The sequence below is a fragment of the Corvus cornix genome, chromosome 26 (assembly GCF_000738735.6).
Source record: "Corvus cornix cornix isolate S_Up_H32 chromosome 26, ASM73873v5, whole genome shotgun sequence".
Classification (NCBI taxonomy): Eukaryota; Metazoa; Chordata; class Aves; order Passeriformes; family Corvidae; genus Corvus; species Corvus cornix.
In genome coordinates, this window is record NC_046354.1 from 5588795 (window position 1) to 5608670 (window position 19876).

The window sequence follows — 19876 nt, forward strand, 5'->3', positions numbered from 1 at the left end:
GCATGGCAGCTGAAGCTTGGGACCAGCCCTGGAGGGGCAGGACTGGCACAGGGATGTCGTGGTTGTGCAGCAACTATTGCCAGCAACCTCACCGTGTGCAGGGTGGTCTTGGCAAGAAATACTCTGACTCAAGCAATCCCTAGGAAGAGGCTGGATAGGATTGTGAGAGAGTGCACGAGGGAGATGGTTTGAGGGACCTCAGAGGAGTCCTTCTGGTGCTCATGACTTCATTGCTTTTCTGCTTTCCCACTGTCATCTTTCCTAACAAAATTCTGATGGCTCCATTATGTGTCTTTATACAAAGGATTGTGTTTGCTTCAGGAATTGTGCTGAAAAACCTCTGACCAGTAACACAGTGATTGCTCAGGATGGAAACTGCTGGACTCTGTGAAGCAGCATCTGAGGTGTGGTTTTGAGGTGCAGCACCATTTGTGTTGTCGGCTGTTGCGAAGAAACTAAACTAATAGTCATAGAGGTGACTGACACCATGGTAGGAAACATAAACTAAGGAAAAGCAAAGGGTGGGCTGCGGGCGACTGCACAGCCGAGGGCAATGCCACTGCTGCGTTGGTGCCTGGCGCACATATCCTGCTCAGGACTCGTCTATGGGGATGAACTGGCCGTGTTTGCTCACTGAGTGTTCTCCGGAGAGTAGCACGAAGCTCCGACTCCACGGGCCGTGTTCAACCAGCGAACCGCCCAGCTCGGACCCTGGAGTGAGACTTTATGCATATTCATGAGTATTGTTCTCTTTGGGGGTGAGGTTTTTTTTAATTAACAAATAAAACTCTTGTAACGTAGAACCCCGCCTGGCTTCCCCGTCTTTACCGGGGCAGCCCCGGTACCTGCTCGGCCCCCGCCGCGGCCTCGAACGCGGCACTTTGGGCTCCGCAGCGGCGTTTCATTCCCCCCCCCCCCCGCAGTGCATGCTGGGGGCTGTAGTCCACGGGTTGTCAGCCTTCAGGCTGACGCCCCGGGCGCGGTGCGCGCCGGGAGTTGTGGTTTGGAGGCGCGGCCGCAGGCGCGCCGGAAGGCGGGCGCGCGGGGCACGCTGGGAGCTGTAGTCCGGCGGGGCAGGCGTGGGCCATGGCGGCGGCCGCAGCCCCAGCGGGCGGCGCGGGGCGCTCGAAGGTGGCCCCGAGCGTGGACTTCGACCACAGCTGCTCGGACAGCGTCGAATACCTCACCCTCAACTTCGGGCCCTTCGAGACCGTGCACCGCTGGCGCCGCCTCCCGCCCTGCGACGAGTTCGTGGGGGCCCGGTGAGCTGGGAAGCGGACGGGATGGTGGGAGGGGGGTCCCGGCGCCGCTGACCTGTCCGTGCCGCCCGCAGGCGCAGCAAACACACCGTGGTGGCTTATCGGGATGCGATCTACGTGTTCGGAGGGGACAACGGGTAAGGGGAGCCGGGAACGGGGGGAGCAGGGCCGGGGTTGAGGGGAGGTGGGTGTGAGGGAGCGGGGTGTGAGGGGTGCAGAGTGTGAGGGAGCGGGTGTGAAGGGAGATGGATGTGAGGGGAGCTGGGTGTGAAGGGAGCGGGGTGTGAGGGGAGATGGATGTGAGGGGAGCTGGGTGTGAAGGGAGATGGATGTGAGGGGAGCTGGGTGTGAGGGGAGCAGGGTGTGAGGGGAGCAGGGCTGAAGGTCCGTGGCCGCCTCTGTCCGGCCCCCGGCCCGGCTCAGCCGCCTCTCCCGTCCCATTTCTTCCCCGCAGGAAGACGATGCTGAACGATCTGCTGCGCTTCGACGTGAAGGACTGCTCGTGGTGCAGGTGGGCAGCGCGGCCCCTCGCCGTCCCTGGGCGCTGGCAGGGCCAGGACACGCCGCGGCTTCCCTCAGCACCGCGGGCTGGGTGTAAAAGTTCGTGGCTCTACCCGAGTACCCGAGGGGAATTGTCACCTCCGCCCAGCTCTGTCACAGCTGCTCCCTGCCAGCCTGCTGTGCGCTGGGCCATCGGGGGTTATCAATCCTGGCCGAGGGGAGCCCGGGCAGCAGAGCGAGGGAGAGGACCCGGGTCGCTTCTGTTCCTGCAGCCTGTGGGAGGGCAGAAGGACTGGGTGTGCTGCACCCCTCGGGCCAGGGAAGGTGCCAAGGGAGGCTCACACCTTTCTTGGCTCCTTTGCTCTGCACTGGGCAGTCTGTCGTACCTCATCTGTGCCTCACTTTCCAGTTCTGCCAAATAGATTTCAGCAGCAGCATGTTTGTAACCGTTTATGCTGTATCGCTGTTTCATAAAATCTTAGTGCAATCAAGAATCCAAAACCAGTGAAACAGTAAGGAACAAAAGAGTAACTTCTAACAGTTGTTTCTTTTCTGAGTCTGCACAGTAGCTCTGAGTGCCCAAAGCACGCCCAGGGTGTTTGACTGCTGCTGTTGTAACTTGTGCAGGGCTTTCACGACGGGGACGCCGCCGGCACCACGGTACCACCACTCCGCCGTGGTCTACGGGAGCAGCATGTTCGTGTTTGGTAAGGCAACAGCAGGTTGTGCTGGGAGTGGTAGATGTGCTGCTGTACTGGTTTGAAAAAAGAATGAGGGATCTTTAGGAAGTGTCAAAGATCTCATTCAGTAGCAAATCCAGTATTTTTCATGGCTGACTGTCATTTCAACTTTAGCTTGGAAATATTTTGCTGTTTTTTTTAAAATAAAGAAGACTTGAAGCTCATTAGCATAGTGATTCTTTAGGAGAAGGAGTGGAGGAGAAGTCTCCTGTAGTAGTCCATTAGCCAAACACTCTATGCAATCTAAAGTTTCTCCTAATGCAATGCCTGGGAGCGTGTGTGCTCCATTGCTTGGGAGTCTAATGGAACTCTTGTTGTCCAGGTGGTTATACTGGAGATATCTATTCCAATTCCAACCTGAAGAATAAAAACGACCTCTTTGAGTATAAGTTTGCAACGGGGCAGTGGACAGAGTGGAAGACTGAGGGAAGGTAAGAGCTGGTGTCATTGCCTCACGCTTTGGGGGAGTGAGGGTAGCTTGGCATCATTTCACATGGCACAGTCAGACTCTAGTTACAGTGCCGATGTTAGGGCTGCAGCATGATTGCTGCTCTGCTTTCTCAGTTAAAGTTTTTGGTTCTATAGGAGTTTTTTTGGAAGGCCTCCGTTCCACAGTGCACCACAATGGAAATTTGTCCAAAATCCACTCTTCATGTTTCAGGTCCATGACTGAAGGGATGAGAGCAAAGGGAGTTTGGTTTTTTTCTGAATTGTTTCAGTTTCAAGGATAGCTTGGAAATTGTTAATCCTGTGTGAACATGGGCTCCTGAGATTCAATGTTCCAAGGAAAATCAAAATCACTAACACATTGCTTCCTAAAGTTGACTTTGTGCACATTTCAGAATGCCATTCCTGACACTGATTGTGATCCAACTGCTTTGTGTTTTTTGCAAGGGCCTGGACGGGATAAGGGGGAACGGCCTCATACTGCCAGAGGGCAGGGTTAGATGGGATATTGGGAAGGAATTCTTCCCTGTGAGGGTGGGGAGGCCCTGGCACAGGGTGCCCAGAGCAGCTGTGGCTGCCCCTGGATCCCTGGCAGTGTCCAAGGCCAGGCTGGATGGGGCTTGGAGCAGCCTGGGACAGTGGAAGGTGTCCCTGCCCATGGCAGGGGGTGGAACAGGATGGACTTTAAGGTGCCTTCTACCCCAAACATTTTACAGTTCTGTGTTTACCACTCCCCAGTAAGCGTCACGTGGTGTCTTTACCCATAGTCCTTTACACAGTTGAAGTTTCTGAAATGCTGATTTCAGTGGAGAGAGGGAAGGGAACATTTGTTATTGTGATTTGTGGAGAGGGATGAGGAATGTGAAGTCCACTCTTGTGTTACTGTTGCTCGCCTCTGATGAGCACATTATATTTCAGAACATAGACCATATTAGTAATTTCTCCTTCTGGTTAATTCTGGTAACTTGGAACATTTTGGAGAGTAATTCTTACTCAGTTTACAAACTCACATCTTGCTTGTTGTTCCCCAGAGTTACAGTGTTCATGCTTAAAATGACCTCTGACAAACCAACAGATGCCTTGTGGCATCACAGGTTTGTTCAACCTGGCTGATTTAGTTAAAAAAACAAGATTATGGAAGAGAAATCATGGGTTTGATCTTTCATTGTGGGCACTACATCTTGGGAACAACCTTGAATGATCCCAAATGAGTATCCTGAGCTCTGTCCTGGTCTCATTTCTGTGTTTCACCTGCTTAGTTCATGGGAATACGTGTGGGGTGTTCATAGCAAGACTTGATTCTCACCTTGCTCTACCAATGGTGCTATGAATTTTCCCATTATTTAACTACTTTCTGCAAAATACTGTAAGAGTATTTGAGTCCTGGCAAGGAATTAGTTGGATTTTTTTTCTTTATTTCTTCCTGTCTGCATTAAGGTGACTTCTCTCCATTGAAGGCAGCAGAGTGCAAAACTAACACTTCAGAGGCTTACTCAGTGTTTGGAGGGTGCATGGCAGAAGCAATTTTGTGTAGGGAACTTTCTTCTTCCTACATGTGCATTTTAGCTCTTAGATCCTTCTACAGCCCCTCTGCAGCTGCAGAGGAAAGATTTTTGTCTGCATTTTCTTCCTTGCAGGTTGCCAGTGGCCAGGTCAGCTCACGGTGCAACAGTGTACAGTGACAAGCTGTGGATCTTTGCTGGATATGATGGCAACGCACGGTATGGGGCAGTATCACCCACTCCTTGACTGCTTTTGTGAAATCCCAGCCCCTCAGTTTCCACCTCTGTAGAGATACTTCCATATTCCAAGGGATTTAAACACTCGGCTGAAGTTTTGCAAACCCAGTCTGTTGTTGAGCATTGCACTTTTGCAATTCACTGGTTTGTGTTCAAATAAGTATGTGCTTAAAACCTAGAGATGTAGTTACTCAGAGTAGCTGTGGATGTGTAATTTGACAGTGTGCTTGGTTGTCAGGATGCAAAATGATCTTTGGAATTTGGCAAATGCGCATTTCTTCAAAGATTCCCGGCACAGGCCAGCTGATGTTGCTGGAGACTTAGAGAGCAAAGCCTGGATTTGCTGTGAAATCATCTGACAGAACTAAGAGCAACGTGTCAGTTTTTTCTCAGAAATCTCTGTGAATATGTAATATTTAGGTTGAAGGGAGGTGGGAGTTTGTATGGGGAAGGACTGGAAATGAGTGGTGCTGAGATGTTAGAGAGAGCCTGGTGCTTTGTCCCACAGTAGCTCCTTGCATTTGCTGTTGGTCTGTCATGGAACAGTCAATTCTGGACATGTCATTTCTTTTCTGTCGTGATGAACTTAAGGAGTAATTTATGTTGATGTACAATATTTGCATCATGAGAGCACATGGAGATTGTCACAAATGAGGAGCTGGGTTGCCTCCTCCTCTGAGGAGAATCTTCAGAAAAGTGTCCAGCTCCACAAAGTCTCCAGGAGAACTGCTGCTAATCAGGAAAACAGATGGGATGTCTTTGTTATTTCTGGAGGAGGAATCAGTGTAAGATGCATGACTCTGTGGGATTGTTCAGTGCCAGCTTAGGGAGTCCCCCAGGGCCTTGGGTAGCTGTAAGGAAGGAGTGGGTGAGAGGAGCTGTCTACTTTATGTTAAATATGTCTAATCATGTTAAAAAATGTCTTTTTATGGAACTTGAGCCTCCAGGCAGATTTGAACAAAGGAAACATCTGTAGTTACTGTGAGTAACTTGTTCTGGGAACAGCACAGTCAGAGATCTGTCAGGTTACCTGCTTCATCCTCCTTTGTGTATTTAAGGAAGGATTCAGCCATGTAAATAATTGTTGTGGTCAGTCTCAGTACTTACCAGGGATGAGCAGAAGGACCAGGGTAATAAGTGGTATTTTGTAAAAATCCTGAAGATTAAATAGCTCAAATCCTTAAGCTCCAGGCTGAGTTGCTGTATGTAGCTGTTAACTGCAGTGTACTTGTAACTAGAAAGATGCTGAAGCAAGCTAGAGTGGGGCTGTCAAATTTAGGTATCGGACAAAAGGATTCTAATAATTGTTTTTCTGTCAGTGGAAGTAGGAGATTCTTCCTGTGCAGAAGGAATGTTGATGAAATAGTATTTCTGTCCTTTCAAGACCATTACCAGAAATTAACTGTTTCAAATCAAGCATTTTTTTGTGTTATGGCACAGATTAAATGACATGTGGACAATAGGCCTGCAGGACAGAGAGCTGACCTGCTGGGAAGAGGTAAGAAGCTTTAATGTCAACTAGCACACAGAATTCTCTTTCTTGGTTTTAATGCACAATTATTTAAAATTTCCCATGCTAGACTGCACTGCTCTTTCTCCAAAATGTGTTTTTCACCCACAGTGAAAATAAACAGTTCAAATTTGATTTGGTCTGGGTATTTGGAAAACCAAGTGTGTATGAAAGGGTGATTTTTTTGCTTGTGAATCTGTGAAGTGAACTTGGACTTCCCATGGGGGATTTGCTGTGCCCTCTGTGGAAGGGCCTGCGTCCCCACTTTGACCACTGCATTCCCACTCAGACCACAGACTGGGAGCTTTGCTGGCCAGCTGACTGAAGTCCTGGTCCTTACAGTACTGGGAGCTTTAAAAAACGTGGCCTCCCAACCTTTTTATCCAGGGAAAATCAGTGTGTGCAGACACGTAAGCACAGCAGGAGTCAATTACCTGTCACCAGCTTTACAGGGCCCGTGCCATGTGCTCAGTCTGGCTGCACCTGTGTCCTGTGGCCCTGCAGCATCCTCAGCATGTGGAGTTGTGCACTGTAACAATGCATTTCTGATTTTGAACTTAATTACCTTTCAGATTGAACAAAGTGGTGAAATTCCTCCTTCCTGCTGTAATTTTCCCGTGGCGGTTTGCAAAGACAAGATGTTTGTTTTCTCTGGCCAGAGTGGAGCAAAGATTACCAATAATCTCTTCCAGTTTGAATTCAAGGAAAAGATGTAAGTGTAGACAAATAAGTTTTGCAAAATCCACATAATCCTTGAATGCTTGAGTTGAGAAATGTAGTACTTAATGGGTGCTGAGGAAGAAGGCTGCGTCTCCTGGTGAAGAAGGATAGAGTTAGAAAATTTAAAAGAATTGCGAAGAAATGCCCTGTTTCCTGTTTCCTGTCGCAGCTGGACACGGATCCCCACGGAGCACCTGCTGCGGGGCTCGCCGCCCCCTCCCCAGCGGCGCTACGGGCACACGATGGTGGCCTTTGACCGGCACCTCTACGTGTTCGGGGGGGCTGCGGACAACACGCTGCCCAACGAGCTCCACTGCTATGACGTGGACTCCCAGACCTGGGAGGTCATCCAGCCCAGCCCAGACAGTGAGGTAAAACCTTCAGCTCGTGTTTTTTCCTTTATGCTCCATCTTTTTTGACTCGTTTTTGCCATGGACATGTTGTGACAAGAGCATCAGCTTTTAGCTAAATAATAGCAACTCCTTCCCACTGATGGTTAATCAGCTCAAATATTGTGGGTAGAAGTCCTTAAAAATTAGTCAGTGTTGACACATCTAAAACTTTGCTTAACACTTTTTAAAGAAATACCATGAAATGCTTTGATATGTGTTATGAGTCAATCATCTGTTCAGTCAAAAGCTGAACAATGAATTCAGTGTGTACCAGTGGTTCTTCGCTTGGCTGTGTGATGCTCTTGAAGCAGAATTCAAAACTAGACAAGGTTTGACTTGTCACCGTAATGCCCATGTGCATAAAATCTTATAAATTCTGGTTATACATAGAGGTGTGGCTGGAAAATAGTAATACGGAGGCTCAGAAAAGTCTGTTTTAACATACTTGCATTAATAAGAGATATAAATTTTAAAATGTCTGGTTTTTACATGGACATCAAAAGGCTGTAGACCACCAGTTGCCAAGGAAACACTCCAAATGAGACAATACTTAAAAAAAAAAAAAAAAAAAGGAACATATGAGCCTGTTTCTTTTGCTACTTGCTACTCATGGCAAGGCAGCGACTTGTGTGATAAAATGTCAGTGTTTTTTCATAGCACACTCACAGATCCTGTCTGGGATCAGCTTGTATTCCAGGTAGAAGTGCCAAGGGTTCACCTGGTTTCAGTGCACATTTCAGGTCACGTTTCAGTAAGTGAGGATCATTTAATCCCAGAGTGCACAAGCAGTTGGTTCCCTGAAGCCCATACCAGCGTGTGTGGTTGCTGGCTTTGGAACAGCAGCATTCACTGTTTGTTAATGTGAACAGATTTTATCTTAAGCCATGTCAAGGTACTGCAGCTGATGGCACAGTAGGTTTAGGGTGTGAGCTGCTCTGTGGGAGGAGATGCTCCGTGTGTGTGCTGTGCACACAACTGCACAGCCTGAGGTTACACCTCAGAGAGCTGAGTGTTGGAAGACTTGGGATCAGGTGCAGAGTTACTGATTTAGCCAGCATAGGTGTGACAGGGCTCACCCCCCCAGTGCTGTGCTGTGTGATGTGTTTGGTGTGTTTATGTGTTTGCAGACACGTCACATCATTGGATGAGCCCACACACACACTGCTTGTAATTAACCATGCACATGGGCCTCGTTGGGAACTGTTACTTGACCAGAGTATTTCACAGTAGCCTATTTAATGCTTTACAAAGCTGATTTATTGTCACGTGAAAGTAATAAAGCTGCATCTTCAACTTTCTAAAGCCACAGTTACCTTCAGGATTGTAGATGCTGTTCTGTTCCTGCCAGTGTTACTGTTTGATGTGTGAGGCTTCAGCAGGCATTGGTTCTTTGGGACACAAGTGCTTATTGCTTCCAGGAGCAGAACTGCTCCTGGCAGTGCTGCAAACCAGCATTATTCCCTGAGTTATCCCCTGCTAAATTTCATTTCAGATTTCAAAGCTCTTTTCTTCATCTGTCTGTAATCCAAAACAGAAGTCTGTTAGTTGCCTTTGTTGTATTTTGGAGTTTCTTTCTCTGGTACTACTGCATCTAGAGACTGATTTGGTAGAAATGGGAGGTGAAACTGAAGTGCTGTGGAAACACGTGATAGTAAATTTTCCTAAAAGACCGATTACCTGCAAAACCTGAAAGACTTTTGGTGTTTTAAGTGAATTTTAAATTATTTTGTGTCTTCTGGAGTCATAACTAGGTAATTTCTCAGAATCATTTTCCTAAAGTTTCTATGAGCTTTTGGCAAAGACTTCTAAAAATAGCAATGAATCTCTAGTACCATCCTGTTCCCTGGACACTCTGAACTTGGATTTTCCTTTTTTATCTATCTCTATGAACAAATTTATTCACATTAATTTGAAACAAAATAGAAGTCGATAAGTGCAATGCTGTCTCAGCACTTCATGGTTTCTGCTGTGTGTGAGGTGATAGTGACCTCTTGTTACTGTGCAGCAGAATGACCTACCTTGACTTTTAGAGTTGGGTTTTTTCTTTCCAATGGATGGATTGTAGAGTTTACATTCTGCTTGCACTGTATTATGTGATATGATCTTAGAAATGCTGCATTACAACTTTGCTTGACTGCACTATGGCAAGGTTACTTTCTTACTCATGTGATGCATTTCCTTAATTCTTTCTTCTTTTGGACATTTACCACGGAGTGGGTAAAGCCTCTGGAGTCCCAGATAAGAAGGTTTGGTGCTAAATGAGCTCTTAAGTCAGTGGTGATTTTTACAGTACTTTGCAAAAGAGATTACAGAAGAGATTTCTTACGCTGAAGGAGAGTGATTACTGCCATTCCAGTCTTGTTCTCTGAATTTAGCCAGCCCTGAGGAGCTTTTCAGGGTGATTTGGACTTTTCTGGGAGTGATTTGGACTTTTCAGACCTATTTATGCCAGTAGGAGGAATAGGCTGTCAGATGGAGATTGTATGTCCTCTGCTACCCTGTTACGGGCAACGCAGATGGTGACAAGTCACACAAGGCTGAAGAATCTTGAGGTTGTTACCTGGAAAGGGTGGCACAATTTGGGCATTAATCACAACAAAGCACAGTGAGTTCTAGGAAGGTCCTAGAGGCACTTCTTGAGCACAGACTGCAGTCATGTGTCAGGTGCTGCAGGTGCCCTGAGACAGTCTGGCATTTTCTGCATTTTGAGCAAACAGGTAGAACCTGGGAGCAGGTCTGGCAATGGACCTGTTGTAGTTCTCTGCCCAGGGTGCTCAGAATTCTTGGTAGTGCCTCGCTGTGGGATGGAGGATGGGAAATGACTTAATGGGTAGAAGAGGGCAAACTGAGATGGAACAGGTCAGTACTTCAAAAATAAACCAGGAGCTCTCATTTTATGCCTTAGGATGTCTCCAAATTGAATAACAAAACATCCTTGCTGAGCTACACAATTGCAGTCTGTAGCTCCTCAAACCTATATAGAGTATGTGTACATATGTACTGTACAGAGCACACAGAGCTATTCCCCATCTTCGCTGTTAGATGATCTTCACAGCTGGGGGTTCTGCTTTTCTAAGGCAGCCACAGGAATATCTTGAGTCCTTGCCTGCCTGCATAACACTGCCAAAGCTTCCTTGCATGCTGGATTTTTTTTTTACAGGGCTACTGGAGGATTTCAAAAACAAGAAATAGATTTTTTTGTTTGCCTCGAGTTTTTCTATTGAACTCAAAATATCCTTTACTTTCTGAAGAAGGTTGGAAGCAGCATAAGAAATCAGCAGGCAGTAAGAGGAAAAATGCCCCATGTTGCACAGTTGACAGACACATGTACACGTGGCAGTCATGGCTTGTGCTACAGAGAGGAGTGTTCTGCAGGGAATGACAGGAGCTCCAGGTCTGGCAGGGAGCACAGCCAGTTGTGGACACAGACCCACAGGATCCAAGGTGATGTTTAGAGCAGCCACTGCCTCATAGAGCAGGGTGTTAAGTCAGGAAGAAGAAAATTCTCCTTCCTCACAGTTCCTGTCATCTCCCTGTGGCTGCAGGGGCTGGTGAGTCATCCATCTCTCCTGAAGTTATGAGGGAAATCTCTAAAACTTGTTCTGGGAAACCTTTCAGTCTCACAATTAGGCCTTTCAAAGCCAAGAGCAATAAAAATTTCCAGTTTTCAAAGCTCTTAATTTTTCTTTTAATAAGCCAAAATGGAGGTTAATGTGCTGGTAACCTTCTTGGGCTTACTTGGAGGCTCAGTTTTGGAGGTTTTCAGATGGATTACAGTGACGTGGTTTGTGGGCAGCTGAGGAAGATTAAAAGGACTTAGTCATCCTCCTGGGGGTGAGTCTGCCCCAGTCTCCTTGTGCAGAGATCAGTTACCCCTCAAGGTATCTTCAGGCAAGAGAATCGTGTTACTATGTGCACAATGCCCTGAATTCCTGCAGTGAGCCCCCTAACAAGATCTGCCTCACAGGTGGGCAGAGTAGTTGTCAAGGTATCGTGTTCTGCTGGGAGAGATAAAACTGAGCATTTCACAATCCAGAGAGAAGACTGACATTTTTGATGTTTATAAAAAATATGTGCTGTTCAGGCTTGCATCCTTTCTAAAAAAACTCTTTTAAAAATGTAGGAGCTTCATGCCAGTGCCCTTTGCAGGTCTGTGTTCAGTGAGCTGGAGAGAGACATCTTGAAAATGTTTGTATTTACAAGAATCTGCATATCAGAGTAACTGCAGCTAACTCTATTGCACAGCTCCATTTCTCTTTGTCAATTCTATGTTCATATCCTTTCTGAGGGGTGTTCATTATTACATCCTTTTCAGCATGTAATAATAAAACAGTATTCTCCCAGAGAAAGCAAAATGCAAATGAAGTGGATGATAGGCAGAAGGAATATTTCTGTAACTCACTCACTGGTAAGGAATTGTAACAACACAGATTTAACATGACCCAATTAAGGTGGTATAAAATTGAGTAAAATAGAAAGACTTGAAATATGCTTTTTGAATGAGGAGCAGTTACTCTGTCTAAATTTTTGCCAACAACCTTGAAAGACAACAGAAAATCACAGCTTTCCTCCAATATTTACTGATTGTCCTGAGTTTTACCAATTACTGATTACATTAACAGTCCACTCAGGGATTTAGATTTCTTCCTGTGGTGGGTGCAAACAGTCCATGTTTCAGTTTGGCTGTAGGATACATTTATGAACAGAGTGTGTGGTCTGGGCTTCATGGTTTCCCTTACAGCATCCCTGGAAACAATGACTTAAATTCCCAGTTCTTGTGGGGAGCTGAGAGAGCTTCTGGTGGTCTCAAATGGCTGGAAGTGCTGTGATATTCTTGGTTCTAGAAGCTGACACAGTGTAGTGTCATTAAGCAACTAAATACATGATCATTGCGTTTATTAGATAGATCTTCCAGTATAACATCTCCCCATGTTGTGTTCGCAAACCAGGGAGGTTGTTCAGAGAAGAATGATTGAAGATGGGAAGTCCAGTGACCAGCTGTGAAGTGAAGTCTCTTTTAGGTGTAGGAAATTAAATCTTCCCTGGCTTGCCTGGGGAACAGAGGGTTTTTAATCTATTAGTGAAAGATAAAACAAGATCCGGTCACTCTTCTAGTTGAAACTAGAAATATCCAGACTGAAAAAGAGGAAAACAAATGTTTACAAATTGTATAGAATGAGAGTAATTATTTATTAGAACATTTTATCAGAGTGTTTTTGGTAAAGACTTCATTACACTTAAACCAGGATTTGATATTTTCTAAAAGGAAAGTTTTCCTCAAAGAAAGTCTCAGTTTCAGTACCTCTTCACGGAAGTCTGGTAGGTTGGTTTATTCAGGAAGTCAGGTTAAGATCCCAAAAGTACTATTATGGTTATTGGATTTTTGAAAGCATGCCACATGCCAAAGAGAAACAAATGACTGGTCACTGGATTTCTGTCAGCTGTTGTCAGATTTCAATATATGATCTTTTGTGACACATTCATTGGATTTGGCTGGAGTTTGGCTTGCTCTTCAAACTGCCTCATCCTCTCTGATGAATTAATTATACATTAACATTGCTCTTTAAAGCTGCAACTGATATATACTAAAACAATTTTAAAGGAAATAACATTTACTATTATTACAACTGTAAATAAATTACAGACAGCCTCATACCCTGACCTTTGTGGTTATGCTGCCACGTGTTTGGATGTCATTGTTAATGGATTTACCTTCCTGTTTCCATTCTGTGTTCTCCAGTGAGTGTCAGATGGAAAAATCTCATTCTCAGTGTAGAGCACAATTGCAAACGATGTCTCTGTTGCATCCCCTGTCACTTACTGTAACCAGAGCTGATATTGCAACAAGCTTTTGTTATTGTGACTTTGCTTCTGTATGTGGTGATTTAGCCCAGAACCCCCCCGTGTGCTGGGCTGAGCCCCCAGCGTGGGCAGCAGGGCAGGGGGGGATTCTGCCCCTGTGCCCCGCTCAGCTGAGCCCCCACCTGCAGAGCTGCCTCCAGCCCTGGGCTCCAGCACGGGAAGGACCTGGAGCTGCTGCAGCGAGTCCAGGGGAGGCCACGGAGCTGCTCCGAGGGCTCTGGAGCCCCTCTGCCCTTGAGCCAGGCTGGGAGAGCTGGGGGTGTTCACCTGGAGAAGAGAAGGCTCTGGGGAGAACGTAGAACCCCTTCCAGGACCTAAAGGGGCTCCCAGAGAGCTGGAGAGGGACTTTGGATAAAGGCCTGGAGGGACAGGACAAGGGGGAATGGCTTCCAGCTGCCAGAGGGCAGGGTTAGATGGGATATTGGGAAGGAATTCTCCCTGTGAGGGTGGGGAAGCCCTGGCACAGGTGGCCCAGAGCAGCTGTGGCTGCCCCTGGATCCCTGGAAGTGTCCAAGGCCAGGTTGGACGGGGCTTGGAGCAACCTGGGCTAGTGGAAGGTGTCCCCTGCCCGTGGCAGGGGTTGGAACAAGATGAGCTTTAAGGTCCCTTCCCACCAAAACCATCCTGTGATTCTGTGATTTATCTGGGGTTGCAGGTTTCTGCACCATGGTCTTCAACTTTCCATCTTCTGCTTCAGTCCATGACAGTTTCTGTATTAACAGCTCCATATGTGGAAGTGCTGCTTACAGAGGTGATCCTCTGCTTTGCATTGCTGTTAAGCTCAATAGATCATTTATGTTGACAATGTAGTTATGGCAATCTCAGTAAATACACTGCGGACAAAATATTCTTGGCTTTCTGACATTAGTGTGGTGTTGAAGGTTTCATGAGATGTTTTGAGAAGTCTCTACCAGTGGAAATCCCTAAGAACAGGCTGGATTTTGTTCTCTCAGGAACAAAGTAAGTATTGTTGACCCTGTCTGAGGCAAAGGAAACAGCCTTTGAAGAGGTCCATTCTGTGTGTCTGTGATAGAGTTTTTATTCCCTGTTTTCTTGTCTGTACCATCAGAGGGGAAAAGTAAAAGCTAAATTTCCATCTTAGATGTAAATTAAATTTCCATTGTAACAAGAGCACAGCTGAGCTCCCAGCCCTGCAGTATGTTAAAGAGCAGGAGGAAGTCTTAGAATCACAAAAGTAGGTGGGTTAGAAGGACTTCAAGGTTTCAAATCCAAGCACATGCTCAGAGCAGGTCTGGTTGGGGCAGGCTGCTCAGGGCATTGTCCATTCCATTCCATTCCAGTGTATCTCCAGGGTTAGAGATCCAGCAGCTTCTCCTGGCTTCCATCCAGTGCTTGTCCACTATCATGATCAAAGACATTTTCCTCTCACACTAAGAAAGAATTTCCTGTGCTGACTTGAGTCTATTGGCTCCTCTCTTCCCACTGGGCACCTCTCTGAAGAGCCCCTCTGACATCCCTGCACACCTGGAAGAAGGTGCCTCTTTTGCCTTCTCTTCTCTCGTGCATCCTGTGCTCCAGCCCTTGATCACAACCTTGATGTTGGGTCCCTCCACCAGACTTGTTTGTGTAGGTCAATGCCTTTCTGTACTGGGGATCCCAGAACTGGCAGAGCGCTTTAGCTGGGGACTTAAAAATAGTGAGTAGAGGAGGACAAGTCCCTTCCCTGAGCCCACTGGCACAGCTGAGGGGCTGCTGGCCGTGCTGCTGGAGGACGCTGCTGAGCCCTGTGCAGTTCCTTGTCCACCACATCTGTGTTCTGCAGAGTTGTGTTCTAGAAAGCCAGGCCCCAGCCTGTATCATTGCAAGGAACAACTGTCCCAGGGCCGAGACTTGGCAGAACTTCCTGAGGTGCCCAGCAGCCCATTTTCCAGCCTGGCTAAGTCCTTTGGAATATCAGCCTCCACCATTTCAACTGCTCCAGACAATTTGCTATCAAGCATAGACTTGCTGAGAATGCAGTGCCCTCTATGACCCATGAAGCATTTTGAAGGGGATGATCAGGTTACTCGGGAAAAATTTGCCTTTGGTAAATCCTTGCTGACTGGTACCAGTCACCTCCTTCATGTGGTGGAAGTACCTTCCAGGAAGATTTTCTCCGTAACTTTCTTGGGACAGCAGTGCAGTTGCCTGGTTCATGGTTAGCTGTGTTCCCAAAGTTCATACCAGGCCAGATTTTTAAAATTAATAGGTACTTTTTGGGTTATAAAGAGCACTTTGGTTACTCTTGGGTACCTGCAGTGATAAACTGGAAGAGTCCATTGCCATAATCTGAAAGGAATGACAGCCTAAGGAAAGGCCCAATAAAGGAACATCAGCCTGTGGAAAGGCTCAGTAAAATCCTTCAGCATTTCCCTGCTTTTCTTCGTTTGTAGACCTGTGTGTCTTGAAGCTCAGCCTAACATGTGTCTGTTCCAATTTTGTCTGAAAGCAGAGATTGTCTGCACCCAGCATGGGAAAACATTTTAAATCCTTAAACCTCCTTGAACTGAAAGACTATCCAAAGCTCTGTCTGTCCATCTGTTTGAGTTTGATGCTGTTGCTTGGTGTAACAGTGGGGAAACAATCTCGTGTATCAACAGCTCCCAGTCAACATCTCCCAGTAGTGGCAGCTCATTTGGACCTGTTGTAGCTTACGGTTTTCTTCCAGTTTCAGAGAAAAATAGATTATTTTTTTACCTCTTAATTTATGTTGGTTCACCAAGTTAGTTTGTTGATGGCTTTAGGTCTTTTTATTTCATTTTGGCTTTAAGCTTTTAATGGTACTGGAGGATAGAGAGACTCACTGGTGTTCCTGGGTTGTGAAAGAAATCTGTGCACATTATTACTGGCTTTTGAGTTCAATGCAGCAGTTACCTTCTGAAATACCTGCTTATTCATAGCTGAGTGTGAAGAAAATTAACATTTACACAGTTATAAATCTGTTCTGTAAATATAAGAAGGCTTCTGAGGAGCTGAGAGTAAGAAAACTGAAACAACTGCAGAGGATTTGATTTTAGCAATGTCGTAGTATTGCCCATAATGTTGAAATTTCTATCAAGAAAAGCACTGAAACATATTAAAACGAGAGTCAGAGAGAGAAGATAAGCACTGCAAGAGCACAAGTAGTCACAGCCTGCAATAATAGCATAGCTAATGCATTCCTCACAGCCAAGAGAGTGAATCTCACTACAAGCAAGTTGGGTTTTTGTCCCTGACCCAGTTCTGCCGGCAGTGCAGAAGAGCTGGGCCCTCGCAGGGCTCTGTGTGTGCTGCCGACCTACCAGCTGAGAGAGCTTCATCCTCTTCCAGTGTGTCAGTCAGCTCTGACATAAAGAACAGGTTGTCACTTTGGGGTGGTCCATCTGCCCTGTTTTTTCATCAAGACAAAATGTGGGAAGGCTGTCTCAGACTTGGGAATATTCCCTCTTAGCTTGTGATCTGCATTTTGCCTGCTTACAGTGAGCAAACCCCTCAGCTTCTCATCCTCGTCCCTGGAAGCGTCCATGGCCAGGCTGGACAGGGCTTGGAGCAACCTGGGCTAGTGGAGGGTGTCCCTGCCATGGCCGAGGGTGGAACAAGATGAGCTTTAAGGTCCCTCTCAACCTGAACCAGTCTCAGATTCTGTGATTTGTGAAGAGCCATTGGGAGGAAGAGGGCAGACAAAAAGCAATTAGTGCAAAAGATTTCATTGCTGTATGTCTCTGTCATTGCACAAACCTTGAGAAAACTACACAGCTAAAATGTTGATGGTTCAGTCACAGTGATGGACTCCAAACAAGACCACGGAGCTTTTTCTGGACTGACTCTGAGTGTTCTGGATACACAGGGATGATCTTCTGGTGCTAGTCTTCTGGGACTGCTGCTCCATGTCTGGTCTCTCATGCCTCCCATCTATACTTTTACACACTTTTGTTTTTAAACCTTTTAACCAGGTGTCCTACCCAACAGTGGCTGAGAGAGTATCTGCCCCAGAGGAAGCTCCCACTGTGCCCTTGAGAGAACGGGGTTAAAAAAAATCTTGGGATGTATTTGGTTTAGATTTCAGCATAGCAACAGTTAAACAAGGATCTACAGCAGACTCAGAGGTAAATAAACACTTGGAAGTGAAAAAGGCTTCAAAAATGGAAATCAAACTTATTCAAGGAGAGAGAGAAATTCCACCTTCATATATGCCTTTTCTTTTCTGCTCCTTTTTTTCCCCCTTGCAATTTATCATGAGCTATTTAACTTAAGCTGTAATCCAAGAACCGTTTAAGCCTTGGCTCTGCATGTGCAAGTTCTAAATTGCATAGAGCAGGCTACTATTGACCCCTGAGTGGAAATGATTCATTTTACTTCTTTAACTATTTAATTTTACTTTACATTGCTTCAACTTAATTTAGTAAGGACTTCAAGCAAAGCTGAATGTGTTCCTGGTGAGGTCAAAATTTAAATCAATGAGTTTATGAAGGGGTTTGCACAGGTATTACTGAGTTTATTTTAAAGTATATGTGCTCAGGCCCAGAGTTAATGCTCAGGGCTGTAATCTCACCTATTTGAATGATTGCTGGGTGCTCTGGCAGAGGGAGAGGCAACTCTAATGTACAGCTTTGGGAGTCAAATGAGAACCCTGATGAGCAGCACAGGACAAACTCCATTTGTGCTGTCTAGACAGGCTACAGTGCAAGTCTGAGCATAAGAAATGAGAGGAAAAAAAGACTTATGAAATACTTTTATTTTGAAAATGATGGCTTGAGTCATTCCAGCAGTGTGGAAGGGTGTACTGAAAGGAAAGCAAAGGTGACTGATGAGATCTGCTTTTGAAAGCAAAGATTCCAGCTTGTAAAGATGCTCAGATGCAAATCTCATTAACCTTAAATAGGGAAACCACTCCAACAGATGAAACAGGGCAATGTAGCTCAGAGAGGGGTGCCAGCCCCCATCACTGGAGGTGTCAGGATTGAATCTAGAATTTCTTCTGTCAGGCACTGTTAATAAAGTAAGGAGATCACATTGATGGAGAGGTAAGTACAGGATCTAGAGCTGACAAATGCGTTCAGATTGGCAGTGCCTCTTAGTCGGTGATTTTTAGCATTCCTGTATGCACCAGGAATGACAAAGACAAATCCCTTTGGATTCACACGGGACCATCTGGAGTTGTGCCAGCAGATGAAATTAGAATCATAGAACTACAGAACCATTAGGGTTGGAAAAGACCTTCAAGATCAGCACTGCACATTCACCACCAATCCATATCTCCAAGTGCCACGCACCTTTTGAACACTTCCAGGGATGGTGACTCTGTCACTGCCCTGAGCAGCCTGTGCCAATGCTTACAACCCTTTTTATAAGAAAATGTTTCCTAATATCCAGCCTAAACCTCCCCTGCTGCAATTTGAGCCGTTTGCTCTCATCCTTTCTGACCATCCTGGCTAGCAAAGTAGGTGGTATTTTGTAGCTTGTTCTTATAAACTCTACCTGGGGTGAGTGTATTCAGCAGCTGGATTTGGCAGCTTGGGAGGTCGGTCTCCCAGTGAAAAATTCGAGATAGGGCAAGTTCTGGGTGTCTGGTATTGGTGGATGAGGAATGTGGGGACCAGCATGTCTCTCCAGCTGTTTGTGCTCCTGACCTCTGTTAACCTTTTTTTCCCCTGAATATTTTCTTGAGGACCCAGCTCTCCTTCCTTGCACTGGAACAAAGTTCCTGTGGCCAAATCCTTGGTCCTGGCAGGGCTGACCGTTGTTCCCCATGCGGGTGGCACCAAAATGTCACCATTGCAGCGTTGTCATCTCCCTGTGGGGGTTTATGCTGGCCTGAATTCTGCTGTTCTGATTCAGTAAAACAAACACCCTGAAACTCTCAGCTGCACAACGTTTTGATGAACTGGACATGGCCTTTTCTGTTCCAGACTGTCATTCCATGTTTTACATTTCTCTCTTTAAAAATGTGGTCTGCGTATTTAGAAAGTGAAGTTGTTTGATTGTTTAAGTTATTAGTGAGTGCAGAGCTCTGGTTCCTTGGCCAGTACCAACCATTACAAATGAAAAATCGTCATTACAGCGTTCCATAGAGATTGTTGGAGTTGAGTATGATGTGACTGGCAAGTACATCTTACATGGTTAAATATTCAGGTGGTTCATGTTTGCTTTCTGGCACCAGTTGTTTCAAAGCTGTAAGGCTTTTTGATTGAAAAAAAAGTGGTTGTTAAATTCAGTGTCAGCTTTTAAAAACAAAATACTAGAGAATTTTGAGAATTATTTTAAGTAAAAGCAAAGCTAAAGTATTATTTATTTTAAAAAAAGAAAAAGGAGACTTGGAAGACGACCTGAATAAGTCTAAAGCAGGTGGGCTGCATTTGAGCTCTGCTAGAACAGTTCTTTTTGCTTGGTTTTGGTCGCAGTTAGTTGTGAGAAAGATGTTATAGTACAGCTAACACCAGCCTGCCTAGCTGTGTGGGAATGGGTCTTGGCAAGCAAACTTACCTTGGGATGGGGTTGGAGCTCCAGTTGATGAAGGTGACAGATGTATTTTTAACCCATTATAATATGGTTGATTATTTCAATCAGTACATCTTATTTAGTTAACGAGATTATTGCTAAGAACAAGCAGAGGCCATAGAAACTAGATGATATTTGACAGTAATCTCCTCCTCTTTCAGAGAGGTATGGAACTGGGTCCAGGCAGGAATGTACTAACAGATCAGTGTTACTCCATAACCCATCACAG

The 19876-nt window shown here is 45.8% G+C and overlaps 1 protein-coding gene across 2 annotated transcripts in view; it reads left to right on the forward strand.

Moving 5' to 3' along the window:
* Positions 1-1065: 1065 nt before the first annotated feature.
* Positions 1066-19876, forward strand: part of LZTR1 (leucine zipper like transcription regulator 1) — a 37487-nt gene continuing 18676 nt past the window's right edge. For both annotated transcript variants that reach the window (XR_005603654.1, XM_039565243.1), the window contains exons 1-9: positions 1066-1262; positions 1334-1396; positions 1714-1770; positions 2388-2467; positions 2823-2931; positions 4585-4668; positions 6127-6184; positions 6769-6908; positions 7086-7287. Coding sequence is in view for 1 of the 2 variants with exons in the window: in XM_039565243.1 (XP_039421177.1) it covers positions 1087-1262; positions 1334-1396; positions 1714-1770; positions 2388-2467; positions 2823-2931; positions 4585-4668; positions 6127-6184; positions 6769-6908; positions 7086-7287 (969 nt within the window). In the remaining variant the exon portion in view is untranslated. The remainder of the gene's footprint in view (positions 1263-1333; positions 1397-1713; positions 1771-2387; positions 2468-2822; positions 2932-4584; positions 4669-6126; positions 6185-6768; positions 6909-7085; positions 7288-19876) is intronic.